The sequence below is a fragment of the Ptychodera flava genome (genome assembly GCF_041260155.1).
Source record: "Ptychodera flava strain L36383 chromosome 23 unlocalized genomic scaffold, AS_Pfla_20210202 Scaffold_23__1_contigs__length_28996876_pilon, whole genome shotgun sequence".
NCBI classification, from domain to species: Eukaryota; Metazoa; Hemichordata; class Enteropneusta; family Ptychoderidae; genus Ptychodera; species Ptychodera flava.
Window position 1 is genome coordinate 3,113,217 of NW_027248277.1, and position 23,203 is coordinate 3,136,419.

Consider the following 23,203-nt stretch of genomic DNA (forward strand, 5'->3'; position numbering starts at 1 on the left):
CTACATAAAATGATTGTAACACATTAAAATTAATGTAAAATAATTTTGACCAGAACAGACCTCTAGATTTCTGTGTTTTTCATGAAGTTGAGTAGTGTTTTCCATGAAGTAGAGTAGTGTTTTCATGAAGTAGAGTAGTGTTTTCCATGAAGTAGAGTAGTGTTTTCCATGAAGTAGAGTAGTGTTTTCCATGAAGTAGAGTAGTGTTTTCATGAAGTAGAGTAGTGTTTTCCATGAAGTAGAGTAGTACGGGTATTAAAATGACTGATATTTTGGCTGATTTTGATGATTGACTTTTTATCTTTTTAAAATTGTCATTCTTATGAAGTCTTTGATCTGCAAGTTCTGGTAAGCTGAGAGCTGGTTTTTATTGGGTACAAATGTATTGCCATTCTTCGATTGTTTAATATGTTTAATTGGGCACTGATCATGCAAAAAATGTAATAAAAATATCAGTGTTGAATGTAATTTTTAAACGGTCTTACCAAGTGCAAAACATACTGAAATCCTCTCAGATTGCACTAGTGAAGACATCAATTTCTCAAAATTTACGATGTGAGAGGAGGGGACACCCCACTCTTGCACTCTCCCCCTTGGCTATCCTATGTATGTCATTTTCAAATGTTTTACCCAGTGCAATCAAATTGAAAACACCCCTCAGATTGTACTTGATTGCAGTATTGCACACATCAAGATTTAAAATTTTTCGATTCAAGGGGGGACATCTAACGCTTTCCCCCTGGGCCTCTTGCCCATTCTCCCCTGAGAGACATCCTAGTGAAAACCCTGCATTAATGTGCTGGGCGATTTTGTACGTTCTCATCTATTCAACCTAAAATAAAAACAAAATTTTTTGCAGACCAGATCCAGAGAGCACAGAAATATGAACTGCCAGAGGATATTTGGTTATTTGTTCAGATTCCCCCAGTTGGTTTTTCTTATTTTATCAAAGAAAGAAATTGCAGCTGACCATGCAGAGGCTGTTTATCTGTCAGCAGCCATCTTGAAATCAGTGGCTTTGCAGGTATATCCCACAGTCCTCTTCTCTAGATTGAAGCCAAGTTCTCATAACTGCATGTAGTGTCAATAACAGAGAGTTTGTGGAAGAAAAGAACTCACCTTTCTCAGAGAGATTTCCATTGAGCACTCCACGATATAATTTCTGCGTTGACTTTTGAAACCATTCTCCGATTATCTCCTGTTTATTGCCTTTTGTAAGAGTGGCCCACATTTTCTTACACTCTGAAAACAGACAATAATGTTTCAGCACAGACAGCATAGAAACTACTGCCTATGGTATAATACCTATATCTTTACAGCAGAACAAATTCTCATGCAATACTGGTTCAGCTGAATAAAAATGTTTGTCTAGAAGTGGCACACTAAAAGGAGTAGCATCATATTGTTTCTGATAAAGATGATCCTGAAAGTAGCATTGGAAGTTCAATGTCAATGGTAGCAATGACAGATACTTTCTTCGTCCGGGTCCACTGTTCTGCAGGTTTACCGAATCGGATTATAATCAAATGTAGATAAAGAGAGGACAGCGGAAACAAAGACCAAAGCACGATTGCGTACAAGACTGAACCCCATAGCCACATCGGATTTTACTCAGATTGATGACATAATTACCGTACATTGAACAGCCCCTCCTGTGTGATATTGAGCATGGTATTGGTTACAATTCCATGGATTGAGGGACAGTAGTTGGGAACAAAGCTGAGCTTCATAGCATAGGAAATGGCACAGGCTCCCGCAACGTTAGAAAGATATAGCAATGCTTACACTACCGGTAGCTCTGCATGGCAGGGCTGTGTGCTACCGGCATTATGGTGCATGGTGGGAGGCCGTATAACGCCGGTAACATACAGCCCTGCCATGCAGAGCTACCGTATGCTTTCACTACAGGAGACATTGCTGTTTATCGAACCACAAGCGACTATGCCATGGTGAATGCTACATGTAGGGCAAAATTGACAACTGTTAATGATTCTGTCGACAACGAAGAGAAAGAAATTCTATTTAATGATGATATACAATTATTGAAAACAGGGGAGTACCTTGTGGCGTGCATATTGTCTTCAGGTCAGCCTTCGGAAGTGTGGGGGATGCCACCGCACTTGATGACATTGACAGCAGTACGACTTCTTTGGCGGCAGTGGACGCCAACATACGGGAACTTGATTGTTCTCCGTAGTCTTTTCCCCCAAACGATGACACCACACTGGGACTGTCCATTTTAAATCTCTGCAGGTTTTGTGCGATCACAATGGGTGTACTGTGTAGACTAAGTTGGCCTGGACCTCACGAGTACGAGTGATCCGTGCAATGCACTTTGACCCTATTATGACGAGGTGCGTTCTGGGAGAGTTTGAAAGTATTGCAGTGTCCTGGGCGTTGAGGGCGGACGATGCTCACTGCTCATTACGTACGTTTTTTTAAACATCATCACCAGAAAAATATACAGTGGCTAGTAATAATTTTATCTGGATGTGTTTATTGGCCCGTTTGTCATGTTCTGCTGATTTGTTTTTTGTTTAATGTCCTGTTTGTCTTTGTTTCATTTAGTTATATACTTTTTATTTTTTATATTTTATTTCAAACAAACCCGTTATTTGGGCAACCTGTTAGTTCGTGAGTAAATAAATAAATATTTTTTTTAGAGATTGAAAGCAAACATTGTTACCGCGATATAATTGCATTCGTTTGAGTAATTCTGGAAACCGTCCATATCATGGGAACTATACGACTACTATCGATCAGGTCTGGTCCATGGCGCAGACCACAGGTTACCGTAACGTTGCTTGGATAGTCGTTCGAGGCCGGCGGCCGCAGGTCGCCGTTTACTTGGAAAAAAGTAAACGGCGACCTGCGGCTGCCGGCCTCGAACGACTATCCAAGCAACGTTACGATAACCTGTGGCGCAGACTACGTGTACCAAAACATAGACAAAGCAAAATCAAAGATGACAACTGGCCGTACGTATTTTGGAACAGTGAAAACTTGCAAGTATGACAGAAAAAAATACGCTGTCTAGCTAAAAATATGACTGCAAGTCTGATTTAAAAGAGTGTCTTGACTCTCTATCTGCTACCTGGCCCAGAGTGACATGACAAAGGTTCAGAATTCAAGTGTATTTATAATGGCTAACAACTGCGTTCGTCAAATTGTAATTCGAAGCTTTGCAGGTATGTCACCATCGAAAGTAGAACATGTTAAATAACCATGCAGGGCTAAAAAGAGCTCTTTACCATGGGGAAATTATTATTACTCAGATTATGTGCCATATTTGACGATAGTCAAGTAACTCGAGATCTGGGTTAAAGACGCTCCCGAAAAATTTCTTTGTTCATGGATTACTTATTCAGGTACATCACAAGCGGTTTTTTCCTTAGTGAAAGACAAAATTACCAGTATGTTATCAAATATTGATTCTTCATTAGTAAGACCTGAATATAAGTTGCATGTATATTCCAAGTATATGCTTTCTTCAATTAGGTTTATGTTAACTGTACATGATCTGACAAAATCACAAAGAAGCTTTCTAGACAGTATTAGGGGTGGACCATTTGATATCCTGGGGGGGGGGCTTGGAAGATTGGTGGAGAGCCATTATTTTTTTTCCCACCTGCTTCACCATGAATTATTTTTTTTCTACAGGGCATATGCTGGCAACTTTTTTTTTTCACTTCCTTCTTCGAGATATATTTTTTTACCAATTCCGGTGCAATGTTTGTTTGCTTGGCTTTTCACACCCAGTAACAAGATGCTGTTCTATCGCACACAGACTATATTCAAGTTTAGGTAATTAAACACACTGAAAATACAAATCAAACAACCTGATTACCGAGTTCTAACAAACTTACGGTGAAAACTTTTCTGTGAACATCACTGGTGTCATCAGAAGAGATGATGGTATCCTACACGTATAACAGTGTTCTCCCCAGGATATTTTGACAAGAGAACGACAGCGTAAGTGGTCGCGGGGGGGGAGGTCAGCGAAAATGTGGTGCGAAGCACCACAAGCGACCGCGTAAGCGGTTGCGGGGGGGGGGGGGGTCAGGAGGGGGGTGTCCCCCCTCCTGCCGTTGGAGTTTTGAAAAACAGAGATTAAAATGGTGTTATTTGATTGCACTTGGGGAGTATTTTTTCCGATTTTTTTTTCGTATAAAAAACTCAGAGGAAAAGAGATCTGAGACAGTGTTCGATAACTTTTATTCCAGTTCACTGATTTCAATGAAGATTACATTTTTTGAAAACGAAACATTTATTCATCGATGTCAAAATTATCACCATAACACTCACGTATTCTCATCCTGATACACGTCCGGCCGAGCCTAAATATAGGTCGTTTTGCTTTGGGAAGGAATACACAAGCGAAATTCTAACCTCCCAAAAAACTTCAGTGTACTCTGCTGTCCTTGGTTACCCTCATGCTCCTCGGCATGTTTACTCAGCTAAGTCGGTTACCTAATGCACGGTCCCTATGGAGGGACCGTGGATAATGTAAGGCCTGAGCCATGCAAATATGGCTGCCATCGATATGAGTTGCACATGATTTTATTGTTTTATTTTTCAAAAAAAAATAAATCTTTTTCATTTCTGGCAAGGGGGCGCTCGGAATCACAAGAGGGCGCCACGCCCCTGTTACCTTATTCAGGGAGAACACTGCTAAGTATATATTAATTTTGTAAAATCATGTACATTTATGGCATTTACTTGTGCTTGAAAAAAATGTGTCATTGTCTGACAAGTGTCCTGGTTTGAGTGATATTAGCAAGTTGAACAGTCCACTTGACTGACTGAGTCCACTTGACCCAGTTCATGGCAGGCTGTCTCTCTTCTTGTGGTATTTTGACAAAATCCATACATTCAGATTTACACATTTCTGGAAAACACTGGTGAGCACTTTCAATTTCAGCATACTTCCTCTAATCAGAAGGTCATGTACAATTGTTCATATTCAGTGATTTAGAATATAAAGGAGATGACTGAGAGAAAAGCCGTCTGAAATAGTGTGAAAATCTTCCTCAATGAGACCACTGCAGACGAGTTCTTGTTTTCAGTTGCTGAAAGCTACAGTGATAGTAGCTGTAGCTTTTGACAATTTTTCGGTGTTTTTGTTTGTGTATTTATTTCAGTTCCTCGTTTAATAAATTCCAAGTTATTGTTCCTCAAGCTTGAAATGGTTTATGCTTTATAAAACTCCAGAGCTACTGCTTGATTTTTATTGATGCTGCAGTGTGCATCGAACAATTGCCAAGATTTTTTTTCCGAGTTGCAATGGTCCATAATTGTTTTTCCATCAGCCACTTAAAGCCAAATTTTTTTTTCGAGCAACTCCACCTGGCATCTTTTTTTCCCCAAATCTTCCAAGCCCCCCCTCCCAGGATATCAAATGGTCCACCCCTTACAACTAAATATATCAAAGAGTGGTTAAACATTCCCTCTCATGGTGCCACTTCGGCAATTATTATCTATAACATGCCAAAAAAAAATCCTCGGCTTCGCAGTCATGGCAGCCATTGACTGTCTTCCAACGTTCAATGAGATGGGGTAAGAAAATTTCCTCAAAGTGTAAACTTTGCGGTAATACCCAAACCCTTCATAATGTTCTGAATGGCTGCAAAGTCATGCTTGAACAGAATAGATACACTTGGCGACATAATAATATTCTGAATTATATTTTTCAAACTTGTCCTTCGTCATCAGTTATGGACACATTATCTATTTACGCCGATTTACCAGGTCATACAAAAGGTACCATCCCGCGCAATGTTTTAAGTACACCTGACCGTCCTGATCTTGTTATTCTGTTCAGTAATGTAAAAAGAATAATCAATTTTGAACTGACAGTACCATTTGAATTTAATATTGAGAGACGTCACAATGACAAATGCATGAGATTTTCACATCTTGTTAACTCTCTACAAGCTCAAGATTATTCGATTGAACTCATTTGTTTTGTAGTCGGGTCGAGAGGCCAAATAACAACAGACAATAAACTCAGACTTCTACAACTTCTTAAGGCACTGAAATTAAGTAAACAGCATAAAACCGTGATACGTGATATCAGTAAACTATGCCTTATCTCAAGCTATTGCCTATTTCATGTCAAAGATGAACCATCATGGTGTGAGGCATCAATATTGTCTTCTTCCAAAAGTGCAACTACTAAATAGCATTGTATAATGTACATTTACCAACCCATCCATACGTTCATCTGTATTATACAGATTTGCCTTTGTTTTGCGCAGGTTCTTTCTTTTCTGTTTAACTTCGTTTTTTAGTGAATGTTTTTTAGTCCCCACGGACACCGTCCGGGGGGACTTATAGGTTTGGTCATGTCCGTGCGTCCGTCCGTCCGTCCGTCCGTCCGTTCACGCAGATATCTCAGAGACGCCTGGAGCGATTTCGTTCAAACTTGGTACAAGGATAGTACCATACCTCATACAGATGCACGTCGATTTGTTTCACAATGCGATCAAATTTGGCCGTGGTAGAGGACTTTTTAGTTTTCACCTCCATAGACTCCCATGTATAAGGCAGACCATAGACTCCCATGTATAAGGCAGACCATAGACTCCCATGTATAAGGCAAACCATAGACTCCCATGTATAAGGCAGTCCATAGACTCCCATGTATAAGGCAGTACATAGACTCCCATGTATAAGGCAATCCATAGACTCCCATGTATAAGGCAGTCCATAGACTCCCATGTATAAGGCAATCCGTAGACTCCATGTATAAGGCAGACCATAGACTCCCATGTATAAGGCAGTCCATAGACTCCCATGTATAAGGCAGTCCATAGACTCCCAAGTATAAGAAGTCCATAGACTCCTATGTATAAGGCAGTCCATAGACTCCCATGTATAAGGCAGTACATAGACTCCCATGTATAAGGCCAAGAAAAATAAAAATTTAGTTTCTCATCGTATTCATATTGCAAAAAGGATGCAGTGACACAGTTTTTAGTCCCCACAGATAAAGTCCAGGGGGCTCATAGATTGGGTCATGTCAGTCTGTGAGTCCATCCACGTGAGTCCATCCGTTCACGCAGATATCTCAGACACTTTGAAAAAATGTCATGTGACCTCGGTGACCTTTGACCTCGAATATACATATTTGTCCATAACTCAGTAACCACAAGTGGTAAACCTTTCATATATGGTATGATGGGACACCCTATGACGCCACATATTGTACCTCATTAATTATGTGCATATCTAATTTTGAGCGAGCCAATAGAGCTGGAGGTCTGATTTTTGGTATATAGGAATATTACTTAGCAATACAATTTTTTTGACAAAATGTCACGTGACCTTGGTGACCTTTAACCTCAAATATACACATTTGTCCATAACTCAGTAATCACTAATGCTACACCCTTCATATTTGGTATGATGGGACACCTTATGACACCACATATTGTACCTCATTAATTATGTGCAAATCTAATTTTGAGCGAGCCAATAGAGCCAGAGGTCTGATTTTTGGTATGTAGGGATAACTTAGCAATACAATTTTTTTGACAAAATGTCAAGTGATCTCAATGACCTTTGACCTCAAATATACATATTTGTCCATAACTCAGTAACCACAAGTGCTACACCCTTCATATTTGGTATGATGGGACACCTTATGACACCACATATTGTACCTCATTAATTATGTGCATATCTAATTTTGAGCGAGCCAATAGAGCTGGAGGTCTGATTTTTGGTATATAGGAATATTACTTAGCAATACAATTTTTTTGACAAAATGTCACGTGACCTTGGTGACCTTTGACCTCAAATATACATATTTATCCATAACTCAGTAACCACAAGTGCTACACCCTTCATATATGGCATGATGGGACACCTTATGACGCCACATATTGTACCTCATTAATTATGTGCATATCTAATTTTGAGCAAGCCAATAGAGGTAAATGTATGCTTTTTAGTATATAGGGATAGACTATAGGATAGAAATTTTTTGACAAAATGTCATGTGACCTCGATAACCTTTTACCTAAAATACACGATTATGTCAATAAATAAGTAACCACAAGTGCTATGTCCTTTATATTTAGTAGGATGGAGACCTTATGACAACACATGCTTTACCTCGTTAATTATGCCCATATATAATTGTGGGCAAGCCAATAGAGCTAGAGGTCTGAATTTTGGCATATATGGATTAATTAGCAATACAATGTTTTTTTTTTCAAAATGTCACGTGACCTTGATGACCTATGACCTTGAATATGCATATATATGCATAACTCAGTAACCACAAGTTCTTTACGCTTCAATTTTGATAGGATAATAGACCTTAAGATGTCACATCTTGTACCTCATTTATTATGCACATATGTATTTCTTGGCTGGCCAATACAGCTAGAGGTTTGATCTTTTTTCCCGATTTAGAACCATAACTTAGACATGCCTCTTGTTTCAAATTGGGAACAATGACATAGACCTATGTGTCCATAGATCTGAATATATACACTCCAGTGATACTTCTTAATGACCTCATTTCCCTGCCCCCTCAAGACTAATACTCCTATTACAAGTGGGGACTATGTCATTGTCAATGACTTGTTGTTTTTGTGTTTTGTCTTTGTGTGTTTTGTCTCCTTGTTAAATGCCTCTTGGGTTTTTTTTTTGTTTTGTGTGTGTGTGTGTGTGTGTGTATCTTCTTTTTATTGATTATGAAAGTGGTTTAATAAACACATGATGTATGAGTAATATTTGTTCGACTTAAAGATGTTGAAGATATCCAAACTGAGAAACAAGGGCTTAGAGTTAGCACAAAATTCCGAAAAAAGATATCAAAAAGAACAATGGGCCCAAGGTATTAAGGCGTATATTTCTCCAGACTTCTATACAAAAACGTTACATGACTTTTCAGGGCAACAAGTAGAACGGTTGATGTTTCGGGGTTTGGTGTTACGTTTTGTCACAGTCGCTCGTGTTTATTATTTTTTTAAATCACAGAGGCTGTAGAGAAAACAAAGTTACAACTAATTTCCAGTCGTTTGATTGCTGCATGTCTGTGTTGTTGTTCCTTAACCCTTTCACCCCCAGTTCCCTCCCCCAGTTCCCTGTATACAGGTCCAAGATGACCATTGATAACAATGGGTTTGGGTGGAACCATGGTGGTGAAAGGGTTAATGTCCAAATTGAGACTATTCATGTCGTAAATTATTGTTATTAAGTCTGTCAGAAATATTTTGAAGACTGAATTTGCATCACTGAAGAAAGGTACATACTACCATAAGATGCTGTCACCAGATTATCACCGGATTAACTTTCACAAAGTCAACAACGAACAAAGTAAATCTGGTGATAATCTAGTGACAGCTGGTGTCCACAGATTAGTAATTTTATTGCTTGCTTTGGCGCATTAGGTAATCAAGTGCATCAGAAAATAGAGGCAACAAGTGACGAAATTTTCCATAAGATTGTCACAGGACAAATATGTGACACAGGGAAGGAAAAAAAATGTTAGAAAACCAGCGCTAACATACGACCAAGACATCAAAGGTGGCAGTATAAATCTTTATTGGCAATACATATCATAGTCAAACATATTAAAAGAAAATAAACACTTGCAAGGAAAAAGCTACGCTGAGACCAATACACCTCTATCCCCACCCCCACCACAAGGGACGTGCATATAAGCTATACCCTATGGTCTAATCATGGAAATTCATTAAATATGCAAAAAAGCAGTAATCAGAATGCAATTATTATTATTATTATTATTATCTTTATTTCAGATTATAAAAATCCATAGCAAAATAACAATGCATTTTAAAATATACGCTTACTCCAAATCCTCCACAGTCCACTCTGTGATAACACTGATAAAGATAAAACACTCACCACAAGCGGGTTACTTGAGAGGTGGAGTCTGCTCAGAAAACTAAATGATTTTTTCCGAAGGATTTCATCAAAAGTTAAAATCGAAAGACTGACAAACATTGCACTCTTACTCTGAATGAAAGAATGTTTAAACCAGATAACTTACGAAAAACATGAGAGTAAGCTCGTCTAACTGCATTAAACGTACATAAAGAAAACGTACTCCATAAGTAAGAACAATAAGGGATATCACAAAAGACAGAAAATAAGTGACATTTAACAGTAAGAGAAGCGAATTTAAAATCACGAATTATAGCATTGCCACGAACATAAAATTGCCGAGTCTGAGCCTGAATGTCCTCATTATCCCTAAGGTCATAAGTGATTAAGTGACCGAGGTATTTATAAACACTGACATAATTAAGCATTTTACCATTAAGATAAATTGGAACTTGTCTAAGCTTACGAATACTTGGTTGATCATACAAACTGTCTTTTGCTCATTGAAAAATAATGAATGATTGTCACCATAATGACCACATATGTCAACAATGCCAATGATCACATATATCAGCAATGCCAATTAAATTTACAAGAGGGTACAGATCTACCGGTATGTATGAATTCAATGATCCAGAATGGTCAAAATCAATGCATTCAGTATGAATATATAATTACAATCATACCCATTCAAACTCCAATAATACTAGGTCAAATTAGTTTAAACATGCATGGTCAATTGTTACTAACACAGACACAAACACTTGGGTATATGGTCAATGATCTATGTTTATTAAATGTACAAATGAGAAACAGAATGCCATTTTAATCAAATTTACAACATATGTAGACTGAAGTACGAGCAATGAATGGTAAGGTTTTGTGCATTCAGTATTCATTTGTACATTGTCTAGTTACATGAAATATGCAAATAACCTAATAATCAAAGTGTAATACTTATCAAACATACAGAATAAATAAACCCCTGTAGGAACAATAAAAGCAGAGGTTCATCAACATCAGTAGATTCAATATTAGTATATGGCAAAATCAAAGAAATTAAGCATGAAAATGTGTAAATGAGTGTCATGTTCATCAAACTTTCAGCATAACTTGATCTAAGTATGAGTGACAAACATCAACAATGTCAGATGAAATTTGATGTATTTAATTTTGATGTAGTCTAGTATTTGAATTATTTTTAAAAACTAGTATGCAAATAAGCTAATATTCTGTAAGCAAAGCACATGAATTATTTAGCATCGTAAAACCGTGCTACAGTTTGAACTTTTAACAGTTGCATCAGATTTGGTTTGGTAGTGTCTGAGATGTAGCTCATTACAATTATTTGATTATGCAAATTACCAATCATTATGCAGACCACACCCACCAATATGCAATAAAATCTAGATTGTTCCATGATTATGTACCTCAGTCATTTCATGACATGCTGACTAAAAGTTTTCATATTATGACTGGAATAAAATTGTCTGTGGATGGGTAGACTCCCTCCCTCCCCTCTCTCTCTCTCTCTCTCTCTCTCTCTCTCTCTCTCTCTCTCTCTCTCAGATGGATAGACATACATGTATTGGTGACATGTAGGGCAATGTTTGGGCCTCTGCTTAATGGTGTCCAAACAACCCTATATTACCATCATACCAAATGCCTGATCGAATAATTGTTTCAAGTGATATTTAATTTACCAAGGAAATGTTAGAAGATATAAGCCTAATGACCTAAATGACAAATGTGCAAATTATTGATACTGTAACAGTAAATTTTACCCCTTGTGTTAAAATAGTGTCAATAACACCGGGCTCCCATGCTTCATGTCATAATGACCTAGGCACCTAATTTGCAAGCAATGGAATAAACCATATCAAAGACGAAGATTGTTTGACCAAAAATGGCAAATATTTCCCTCAAAAATACCAATATACAAATGTCTCCATAATTTCAATGAAGCCTATTTTGGTCATCTCAAGAAATCTGTGAAATAAACCAATTGGTTTATGCGGAGATGATTCTTTGGCAAAGCTGTCAAAAATAAACACAAAATGCAATTTAACTAGAAAGAGCCGCTATTGACATCAAATCAAGACGTCTAAACATGAATGATAAGGATGAGATGAGTAGTTCCTAAGTTCTTGGTTTTTGAACATTTTCACTTTTTTCTTAGAAACCTCATTTGAATTTTTACAATGATGACAGGTTCATTTGAAGAATGGTACGTCTACATCATATATGGCATTACACCAAAATCGAGTTTGACCTTTGTTCTCAAGTTTTTGCTGTGGACATACATACTACATACATACACATCCCTACATCCCTACATACCAGTGTGCGAAATTAAGTGAAAATAGCTTTCGGTGATAAGGACCTGCACCAAGCCAAAGCTTGAGGCATGCAGTTGTTAACAACCTGTATTACTATCAAAGTCAACCCTCTTTCCCCAAATACAATGCTTTTGAATGTTGTATTAAAATATATACTTTTTTTAAACTTACTGCAATAAAAGAGATAGCAACTAATTTTTAATTGTTCATGTCCTTTTATCAATAGAGTCAGCAAGTTTTCACTCAAAAGCAAAATTGTTTACAAAGATTAGTGCAAGTGAATGATCATGAATCATCCATCTACATTATCTGCAATCTCAAAAAAATCTTAACCCTCCTCTTTCTCACTGTCATAGAAATCTGAATCACATGATTTATAGTAAGAAACAGATCAGGGTTGAGCAAATCATTTTTGAGTCACTAGCGCCCAGGATGTTAGCCAAAAACATTTACTAATCCAGCCTCAATTTCCACTTCGTCCACATAGCCCGCTAGTGACTTGCTGAGTTTTGTGAAGTTCATGGTTTCACAGCCTGCTTGCAAACTGTAAATCACAGTCCCTCCGTGAGTGCAGGGACTGTGGCAAAATGTTCGGAAAAATTGCGTGGTGAAATTTTTTTCCTAAATTAACGAAACCTGTGAAGTAAAAAGAATAGCAAGATACCAATCATTTATTGTTTGCGTAGTGCATTACCATTCTTTGAGCATATATGATATGACAACACTGTGATACTTTTATGATTAATTCCCTTCCGGGAATTTCCTTTTGTGCTTCCCTACTGCCTCCATGCGAATATCTCGGTAACCTCAATGACCCTATGCATTAGGGACAATTCAGAATTTACTTCCAGGGGGAGGGTGGAGGATTTTCTATTTTCTCGGTGATTTTTTTCCATGCCCCCCCCTAGTAAAGTATACAAAAAATCTATGCCCCCCCCCTCATCTTTCCTGTTTTTTTCCATGTCCCCCCCCCCCCATATATATACATGCATGCTTCTACGGTAAATGATAGACATATCTAGTCTAACAAGTTGCAGGAACTGTAGGGCCTAGTGGACATAATCGATGATATAACAAATCATTTCAAGGTTATGTGACTATAAAAAGAATGATTTGCAGGGACTGCAAGTGGCACACTTTGGAAAGGGTAGCAATAAACATATCTGGTTGTAAATTTCTGAAGAAAAGTTAATTACTAAATATGAATACTTTTTTCGTTATGTCTCACTGATACATATGATGCACACAAAGACAAGCAAAGATGTCAGTTAGAAATGGTGAACAGAAAATCAGAGGAGCAGATAATTGGCAAAGTGATATATATCTTGAAGTTTAATGGTACATCTCATTTGCAGATATCCAGATATTTCTGGAAAGTGAGATGTACATGTACATGCACACGTTCAGCATACATTTTCATTTGATGATGCTGAATATTTGCAGACTCACGGTGAAAGTTTTAAACATTAGGAATTAAAATTGGTGAAAGCCAACTTGTTTTTAATTTTCTCTTTTTTTCTAATTTGGTTGTCATAAAACCAAGTTGCTGCCACTGAAAACAACAATGCTGAGGAATATTTTAGAACATTTCTTGAACAAAACACCTTATCCAAAACATGAATTCACATGTTATTCTGCTCATTCCATTCACAATCCAATGTTCATATTAAAATGCAGATAACCCTGTGTAAGTCAAAATTCACATTTTGTCAGCAGTATTTTTCAAAATTGACAGAGCATTCATATTTCAAATTTTTTTAACAAACTTTAATTTTAGAATAGTCATGATGCGCATGTTTTCAGATGACACGAAACAATACATGTTAATTTGTTTTTTTGCCTTTTCTGCCAGCCGCCACTGTGAAATCTTTGATTATACATATCAGAATGAATGGGACACAAAAGTATTAGCATCAATACACAATGTGTAAGCCTATCCACATTTCTCCTAGCCTCATACACACTGAGATCACTTCTTGGACTACAGCAAATTTCTTGTGTACACAATATTTCAACAATCCGACACCATAGCATTGGTACAGTGCCACATGATCTTCTGGATGCACATACAGGATTATTGGAAAATCAACCCTTTTGTAAATTTTTCACCATATATTTTTGACAGTAATACATAATATTTTTATTTTCAACATTAAAACTATCGTTGAAAAGCACCTTGAAGATGAGACGGCCATAAATTTATTTTCAAAAAAGTTTATAGTAGATGTAAGTACTGTAAAAAGTTATGTGTATATTTGGGGTAAAAAACCTCAATTTTTGTATTAATGATAAAAATTAATTTAAGTCGAAAACTAGACAGTATTTTCTGAATGTAATATTTCACTTGAAAGGATAGTATTCATGTAGAAAAAAAACAACTATTTTACTTGGCATTATCCATCTTCATTTTAAAATTGTAGGGGTTTAAAGACTGACACTCTAATAATTGATTAAAATCATGATCAGCAAAATTAAAATGCCTGTTATTCAAAATGCCTCATTAAAAATGTAAGAGCTTTATTGCCAAACAAAACCAATTGATAGTTGTTGTGTTATATAGCATTTAAAAAACATAATGTGAAATTTCAGAAAATTTGACCCAGCTGGAGTGGAGTTAAATTCGTTGGAAATTTTGAAATTGGGAGGCAAAAGAAGCCAAGAAATCAGGTCATTTGCATACATTTGCATAAATTAACACTCCTTTATCAGGCAACTTTCACTGCTTTACAAACTACAAGGTAAACCCAACCTTAAAAAGACATTTGCTGTAATTTTTAGCATTTGTTCAATGTTCATCTCTGTGTATCAGCATTTGTTTGTTATTCTATCACTACATAGAACACCAATGCTGTATTTAGCAACATACCAGTGTGAACATAAATGACCATTGTTATTGTTGATAAATGAATTCTAGTCTGGACTTGATCTGAGATCTTTTTCAACAAAAACAACCCTGACTGTTCACTGTATGGTTTGTATTGACACGCTAAATACTGGACATTTCATAACGCTTCAGGGAGGAGAACAAGATACTGCAGTAGATGCATAGAACAAACCACTGTGAATATTACCGAATTTGGCAGCTAAAGGAGTTTAACTAAACATGTTGAGTTTATCTGTCACCCAGGTAGCGTCTACGGTGCTCTTTTGTAGAGATCAGAAATTCTGGGCAAATATTGAATTGATGTTTTTTTTCCTTGGCCCCCCTAAAAGATTGTGGTATTTTGTCTGGCCCCCCTAAATTTCTTGGGAAAAATGGGTGGTCCCCCCCTGAAAATCCTCCAACCCCCCCCCCCCCCCCCCCGAAGTAAATTCTGAATTGTCCCTTAGAAGCATTTTGTTCCTCGATACCCATATGATAATTATGGAAATAAATGTATTACAACTAAAAAATCTAAAAACACAAAATAGCATCGCATGCAAATTTTTCAAAGTGGTTTCGATCGCAACGTCCGATGGTAATTGACTTTTCGATCCTCAATGTGTTGTATGAAAAGCATGGCAGGCTATGATGAGGAGACTATTTGTTGAAAGGGGTAAGCGAATATCAGGAAGCTTTAAAAACTCATTGCATTTGACAAGATGACCTTATTGATGAAAGAAAGTAATAAAGCATAACAAATAACGTAGAACGGATATTTAAGTGACCGAACTCCAAGTACAGCCAAAGTTCAAGAAGAGTCCTTTCGATGTCATTTCCACCATAGCTGCCAACTCAACGTCGCGACGGACGTTTATTTTCTCACTTGACACGAGTGATTCAATCTCTCGCAGCACAGTTCAAATGATTTTTTTTATTCAAAGAATTTCACCGGTGATTACAATGAATTTCACTGTCATATTGTTTTTATTTTGATCTTTGAAAGGTCGGTGTTTTTTCACGCTGCAAAGCTTTACTCACACTGCATAGTACATGTACTGGACCGACATCAGTTGAAATTTTAAGTAGGTGCTTAACGTTTTGGTGCATAACTTTTGATTTTTTTCAAAATTAAATTCAAGCTGTAATTTCTAATTACTTCATTCAAGAATTGCATAATTACGTTCTTTAAATTTTAACCTGGTTGAAGAATTGTGTTCACTTTGCCCTTAGGCAATTCGGTTCTCTATGTAGTTTGATGCCGATTGACTTATATACTCTTCTAATCTACGCTAACCCGTCTAACTAATAAGCACCAAAATTACTTGCCCTACCCTACCGTAAAAAAGTGATCGTGGATTTGCTCACCCCTGTCAGATTCACAGTCATCTTCTGAATCGGAATCTGTTACTGGTCCTGCTGGAGAAATTCTTATCATTTATTCCAAATTCAAGTCGGTCATAAGGACCGACATGTTGCTAAAAACTTTCAGCTCGATCAGAAATCTGTAAGTCTTGGACCGTCGGACTGACGTTAATTTCGCGCACTGCTATATACATACATACACATCCCTACTACATACATATCCCTACATAAATACATACATCCCTTCATACATACATACATGCATACATACATACTTTGGTTTCAGAGAAGATTTTCGACAAAAATTGCAAAAATAGAGAAAGAATTCATAAACTATAGAAAACAGTCATAAACTATAGAAAACAGTCAACGTTAATTGGCATCAAATCAATACACTTTAACATGCGTGGCCTAAGATAATTAAAAACGACGTATGACAATGATCATATGAGTGGTTCCTGAGTACTGTAAAAACCCTTTCAATTGACCACCCCATTTTTTTCTCAAAATGTTATTATTTTACCTTATCAGTTCAATCACTGATTGAAATTGGAACTTTTTCAATCTCCAATTTGACCAATGAATCATGGCAAACTGTTTTGAACATTTTATTTTTGATAAAATACAAAGAATGTCTAAGTAGGGACTTCAGGAAAGTCACCTTTATTTGTTTCAATTATCCAAGATGGTAAGCATATCACTTATGAACTGTCAAAAAAGATGAACTCCCTTATAATTTCACCACTAAAATTATTTTGATTTTTTGTAATTTTCCAATAATTGAACTATTTAAAATCATAATTTTTGTCTGGTCGAATTAAATGAGTTTTTACCATATGTGATTTTTGCTTTTTTCTCCCACATTTGAATTTTTTTGATGCTGAAATGTTGATTTAAGAATGGCTCATCTACATGATATATGGCATGTGATTAAACCAAAAATCAGCTAGAGCTGAGTTGTTCACAAGTTTTTGTAGTCGACTGACATACGTAGATACATACATACAGACAGACGCACATATTCCTGCTGTGGATGGACAGACATACATATATACAGACATATATAGATACATAAATGGATACATATACATACATATATACAGACAGTCAACACAGACATACAGACATTTTGACACAACACTGGTAGACCCTCCCATATCAATAAACCTGCAAATACCAGCTTGCTCAACTTGATACAGCTGCTTACCATATATAATATATAATAATATTTTTATTGCTTGCTTGTAAATATAGGATTTACATCACATTTGTGGCAATAAAAGTGTGATACAAAAATAAGTTAAAATTTTCTTCAATAAAGATAAAGTATTACAGTATAATACCGTGGTAATAGTACCATAATATAAACAAGATTTATTTACATTTTAACTAAAGTAAACAAAGCCATGCTTATCAAGATCCCTTTAGAATAACAACATGTCTCTAAGGTTAAGGAAACTTCAGCTTATTACTGCACTGACAAATCGTCTTTACCAGTATTTTCACGGTATGTGCTTACAATAGCTCAGCACAGACATGAGCTAGGTGTTTTTGAACATAGGTTACAAAATAGGCAAGCCAGAGATAATAGTAATCAGCAAATTGCAATCATTTAATGTTATTTTTTGTAATTGGTGATTGTGTTCTGTAATTCCAGTTTATCTTCCTGCAGATATCTGTGAAAAGAAACAATGGCAAAACATCTTACTTTTCATTCAATGTCAGCATGAAATTCAATTTACATCAAGACCATTAAAATGGACATCAAATAATCATAGCATATAAATATTACAGTTTGAAATACTTAAACAATGGTAAATTCATTAACAGGGTATTAATCATTTTGAGAATGTACTTTAATAATCTGTCAAAAATACCGCAATTATACGGTGTCGCTCAAATTTGATCAGAATTGGTATATACCAGTATGGGTACCAAAGATCAACAATAAATGTTGTTTCTATCTGTTCAGTGCAGGAAAATTCTATGTTGATGTTATGACAATGATTTCTGCACAGTACAACCAGAAAAACAAGAATGACAAAAGTAATTCAGGTCCTAAACTTTAGGTACTGGAGGTCAACTTTAGCAACATGCATAGCAGAAAGGCAGCTAGCCCCCCTTAGTTTGACCATAGACGGTCTTCCTCCCCTCTACTGTCTATGGTTTGAGCAGGTCTGTTAATATGTAACAGTTCATAAACAATGACAGGAAATGACTCAAGTCAGTGGAGTAAGCCTGTTTCAAGCCTGTTTCAGAATTTCGCTTTTTCTTACCTCATTTGCACATTTTTGACACTGACGTGTTCATTTGAACAAATTCACATCTCAACCCCTACATCTACCTGTACACCAAATACTGAGACGGTAGCTTTGGCGCTATGGGAGCCTTTGCATGTGACGGACATACATCTGCACATACCCACAAATATACAGACACAGACGCCACTCAGACTCATCATATAAGCTCTTTTTGGTATTTATATATAAAACCAAATATGAGCTAAAAATGATGTTGAAGAGCAGACATTGCCAAGAAGTTTGTGCGAGCAAAGAGATTAGTAATTATCACTATTAAACTTTAATACAAAAAGTGATCAAATAGTCAAAATAGAGATTTTCCTTTTTTCTCCCTGTGGTATTTGATTTTCCTCAAAGTGTAGTGGCGGAGAAAATGAAGTACTATGTAAATTTTATTTGAAAGTTAAGTGATACTGGATCATACATACAGAGTTACAGCATGCAACTTTACAGAGTATTGGATAAATGGCAAAAGAAGTAATATATTATGAAAACGTGTGGAAATGGCTCAATAGCGCTTTATTAGTGCTTAATTACAAAGTATGCAAAGGGCCAGCTAGCTCACAAACACCAACACAGCTCCAGTGACCACTTACACAATTATCTAAAATTCTAGATCAAAGTTCGTGCATTCAACCATTTTTTCCTGTTGGCATTTCTTGATGAAAACTGTTTCATTGCTCATGTGGTGCTTTCTAGTTTAACTCATTTTTTTGCCTAGAAAGAATTCTGTGGATAAACCTAGAACTTTGGCATCTTTATTTGATATCAAATACTTTGACAATTATAAATAAAAGGATATTGCCTGTAGTTAAACTTGTACAGGAATGGCCATAAATTTAATTCCTCTGATACAGTCTCTAAATTTGACATGTTTCTCAGCGTCTATATTTGGCACGCTGTTCTAGAACTGTGCACTTTGGCACTGTTGAAGAGTATCCCATTATTTTCAAAGGGAAATGATATAATTTTAAATGTAAAAATTAAATACTTTAATTCCTTTGATCAATAATCAGACACGAGTCAAATGCAACATATTTCTTGTTGAATCAGAACATTATAAATGTTACAAAAAGCAAGAATAAACCACTTCAATTTGAAAATGTCAAGTTTCGCTATGTTACACCACTAGCCAAAATTTGGAATGAGCCATTGGAAGATTGCCAGGCATTGTCTTACTAACAGCCAGAATCACCTGAGTTGATTGTTGTCTACTATCTGCTTTGGTATTCATAATTGATCATGACACTAAACCAATTGTACCATACCATAAGACACAGATAAACATTGCTATTTTCACTAAAGTACGGTACTATAAAGTATACATACAGAATGACAATATGCAGACTTTGTACATAATTGCTCACTGTTGTGAGTCGAATGGTATGCCAGTGTGCTTGTGCCTACCTACTTAGTGACATTTTTGTGTGATATCTACTGATTATATATCAACAATGATAAACAACTTTAGATGGAACAGTCCCACTACTACATGGACGATCTGCCCACTGTAGTGCTGGTTGACTCCATATCTAGTTAATCTCTCTTTCATTAATGATTTACCTGGGGTATGTCTGTAAACAATCACCATGTCATACACAAGTTGACCTAAACTGAACTTTAGACCCATTACTGATACAAAGTAACCATAAACAATTTAGCAGCACAGCCATTTTGTTATAAATCACATGACAGGTAATTACAACATAGCTACGTGTGCTGACCAAACACAAAAACCTTCCTGACACCTTTCAGGTCAAATTTTACCAATTTCAGGAATACTTCGAAACTTTCTATTCACATTCTGGTACTCCAAGTTTCAGTAGAGTGATCTGTATCAGTAACTCATTCTGTTGATAGAATCCATCAAGCCAATTAACCAAGGTATGTTATATTCTCTCCACCAAGTGTCACATTGTAAGTATTATGTTGGTGTTTTCATCAAAATGCAGCTTGGTCATAGATCTCTCAAGGACTTCCTGACTTTCAGTTAATATTAATAGTTGAATTTTTCTATACACTCAAAATGTAAACCAATGTTGTGAGTGAATTTATCATTACTATTACATATATTTGAAATTCTCTTTGAAGAAATTATCTGCGTTACCAAAGGCATACATTAGAAGTTGATAGCAAAATCAGCTCAAGACTTTTTTCTACATTTACTACATTAGGTAAACCAAAACATTTTATATCAACTGTAATTGTGGATGTTTCCTACAGGAAATGGAAGTAACCAGGTTAATTTGATCACCAACTTCTGCTTTTTCTGTTATGTCAAGATAATTTCATATATGTTAGTTATTACTATAAAAAGCTTGAATGTAAAGAATATTGCTTCTATCAAGGCTGGCTCATTTTGATATTTTGAAATCCTGCTATGTCTAAAATTTCAACATATTGCTAGTTAATAACCAACTAAAAGAATTACTAGGTAATAAAAAAGACATGAACCAGCAAATTTGACACATAATTTAGTGTGTCTACAGTTTTTTTATGTACATCTCCAGTGATAATCGAATTATTTCACGTATGTGCAAATTGTGAAGAACTCTGCAATATGCATAGGACTTGCAGAGGACCAGCAAAGTTCGAATTTAGAAGGTTAATGATTTTCACACATTTTTAGCTTGTGTTGCAAACTAAATGACAGTGACAGTGTAATCGCTATTATTTTCAATTGAATCTGCTCTGGATATCCATTACAGGCATATAATTGACATATTATTTATTCATCAAAGTCCTAAAAATTTAGCTGCACAACTAACATTCCTTAAATTTAAAATGAAATATAAGCCCTATGACCTTGTGGAGTATCTTTTTATTCTATCTTGTGTGCTCATTTTAAAACTGATTTTTAGCTACTATAGACTATAGTCTATAGAAGCTATTGGGATGAGTATCCGTCAGGCGTCCGGCATCAGTCAGTATGTACCGTATGTACCGGTATGTACCAGTAGTATGTATGTATGTACCGGTATGTCTGTTTGTTAGGCGTCCGTCCACTCAAATATCTTGAGAACCGCAGTACTTACTGGTTTGATATTTGTTGTGTAGATGAAAAATATAATTTGAGAGACTATTTTTCTTAATTTTTTGATATTGTTGAAAATATGCAAATTAACGCCAAAAAAGGCGTTTTGGGTAAAAATCTTCTTCTTCATAACCCCTGGTCAGACAGCTTTGTTATTTGGTATACAGGTCCCTAGGAATAGCCCAACTTAGATTTGTTCAAATTGTGATGAAATATGCAAATGTGTATTTTTAAGGAATTTTTTGTCATTTTTGGTCAAAATTTGACTTACATTGTATGTAATTCTTGTACTATATAAACCCTATCAATTCACCCAGAAAAAAATAATATGATTTTAAATAATTGAATTAATTAGGAAATCATCAAAGCCAAAATAATTTTAGTGTAGATTTATTAGAAAGTTCAACATTTTTGACAGTTCATAGTGAAATGCTTACCATCTTGGAGAATTAAGACATGTAAAGGCAACTTTCTTGAATCCCAACTTTGAGATATTCTGAACCGTCATTTATTGTGCCCTGTATGTTATCTAAAGGAAATTGTTCATAATAGTTTGTCATGATAGGTTGTTCTAAGAGAAAGTTCTAATTTCCATTTATGGTAGACTTGGTAAATATAAAATAAAAAATTAATACTTTTTGAGGAAAAAAATAGAGTGGTCAATTAAAAGAGTGGTCAAAGTGATAGGCTTTTTATGGTAAAGCTGGGCTGTAAGATTCCTCATGTGCTATTTATAGCAATTATGCAATCTGTGTAAACAGCGCAATGAAAGTGTTACATGATTCCTTATAATGCTTTTGATGACCTTGAACTTCTTAAGTTTCAAACATTTGTCTCTTCTGTGTGCTTTCTCTGATTACCTACAGGCTCAACTTATTCAACAGAACTTATTTGCAATGTTAATTTGAGAGTTAAAATGTGCTTGGTTAATAGGATGAAAATACTGATAAAGATAACCAGCTGAAGATTCTTTATAACCTGACAGATATGCTGTTTTTTTATGACGTAAATCTTGATAAGCAAGTCTTGTTTACTTTAATTAGAATGTAATTAACTCTCGTTTATTAGCTACAATAGACTAATATAGTCTATAGAAACTATTGGGATGGGTATCCGTCCGCCGTCAGTCTATACGTACGGTATGTATGTACATGTATGTATGTATGTATGTATGTATGTATGTACATTTGTGAGGTGTCCGTCCACTCAATTATCTTGAGAACCGCAGTACTTACTGATTTGATATTTGTTGTGTAGATAAAATATATGATTTTGAGAAACTGTTTTTATTAATTTTTTGATATTGTTGAAAATATACAAATTAGTGCCAAAAAAGGCGTTTTGGTAAAAAATCTTCTTCTTCATAACCACTGGTTAGACAGCTTTGTTATTTGGTATACAGGTCCCTAGGGATAACAAAACTTAGATTTGTTCAAATTGTGAT

The 23,203-nt window shown here is 35.9% G+C and overlaps 3 protein-coding genes across 3 annotated transcripts in view; 1 reads left to right on the forward strand and 2 right to left on the reverse strand.

The window, feature by feature from the left end:
* LOC139123455 (uncharacterized) overlaps positions 1-2,471 on the reverse strand; it is a 44,870-nt gene extending 42,399 nt beyond the window's left edge. The window contains exons 1-2 of the mRNA XM_070689601.1: positions 2,061-2,471; positions 1,120-1,242 (exon numbers count right to left, since the gene is read on the reverse strand). Coding sequence (XP_070545702.1) covers positions 1,120-1,242; positions 2,061-2,238 — 301 coding nt within the window. The 5' untranslated portion in view covers positions 2,239-2,471. The remainder of the gene's footprint in view (positions 1-1,119; positions 1,243-2,060) is intronic.
* Positions 1-23,203, reverse strand: part of LOC139123475 (uncharacterized) — a 1,125,851-nt gene that overhangs the window by 575,219 nt on the left and 527,429 nt on the right. The window lies entirely within an intron of this gene.
* LOC139123483 (filensin-like) overlaps positions 1-23,203 on the forward strand; it is a 333,102-nt gene that overhangs the window by 127,048 nt on the left and 182,851 nt on the right. The gene's annotated exons all lie outside the window — the stretch shown is intronic.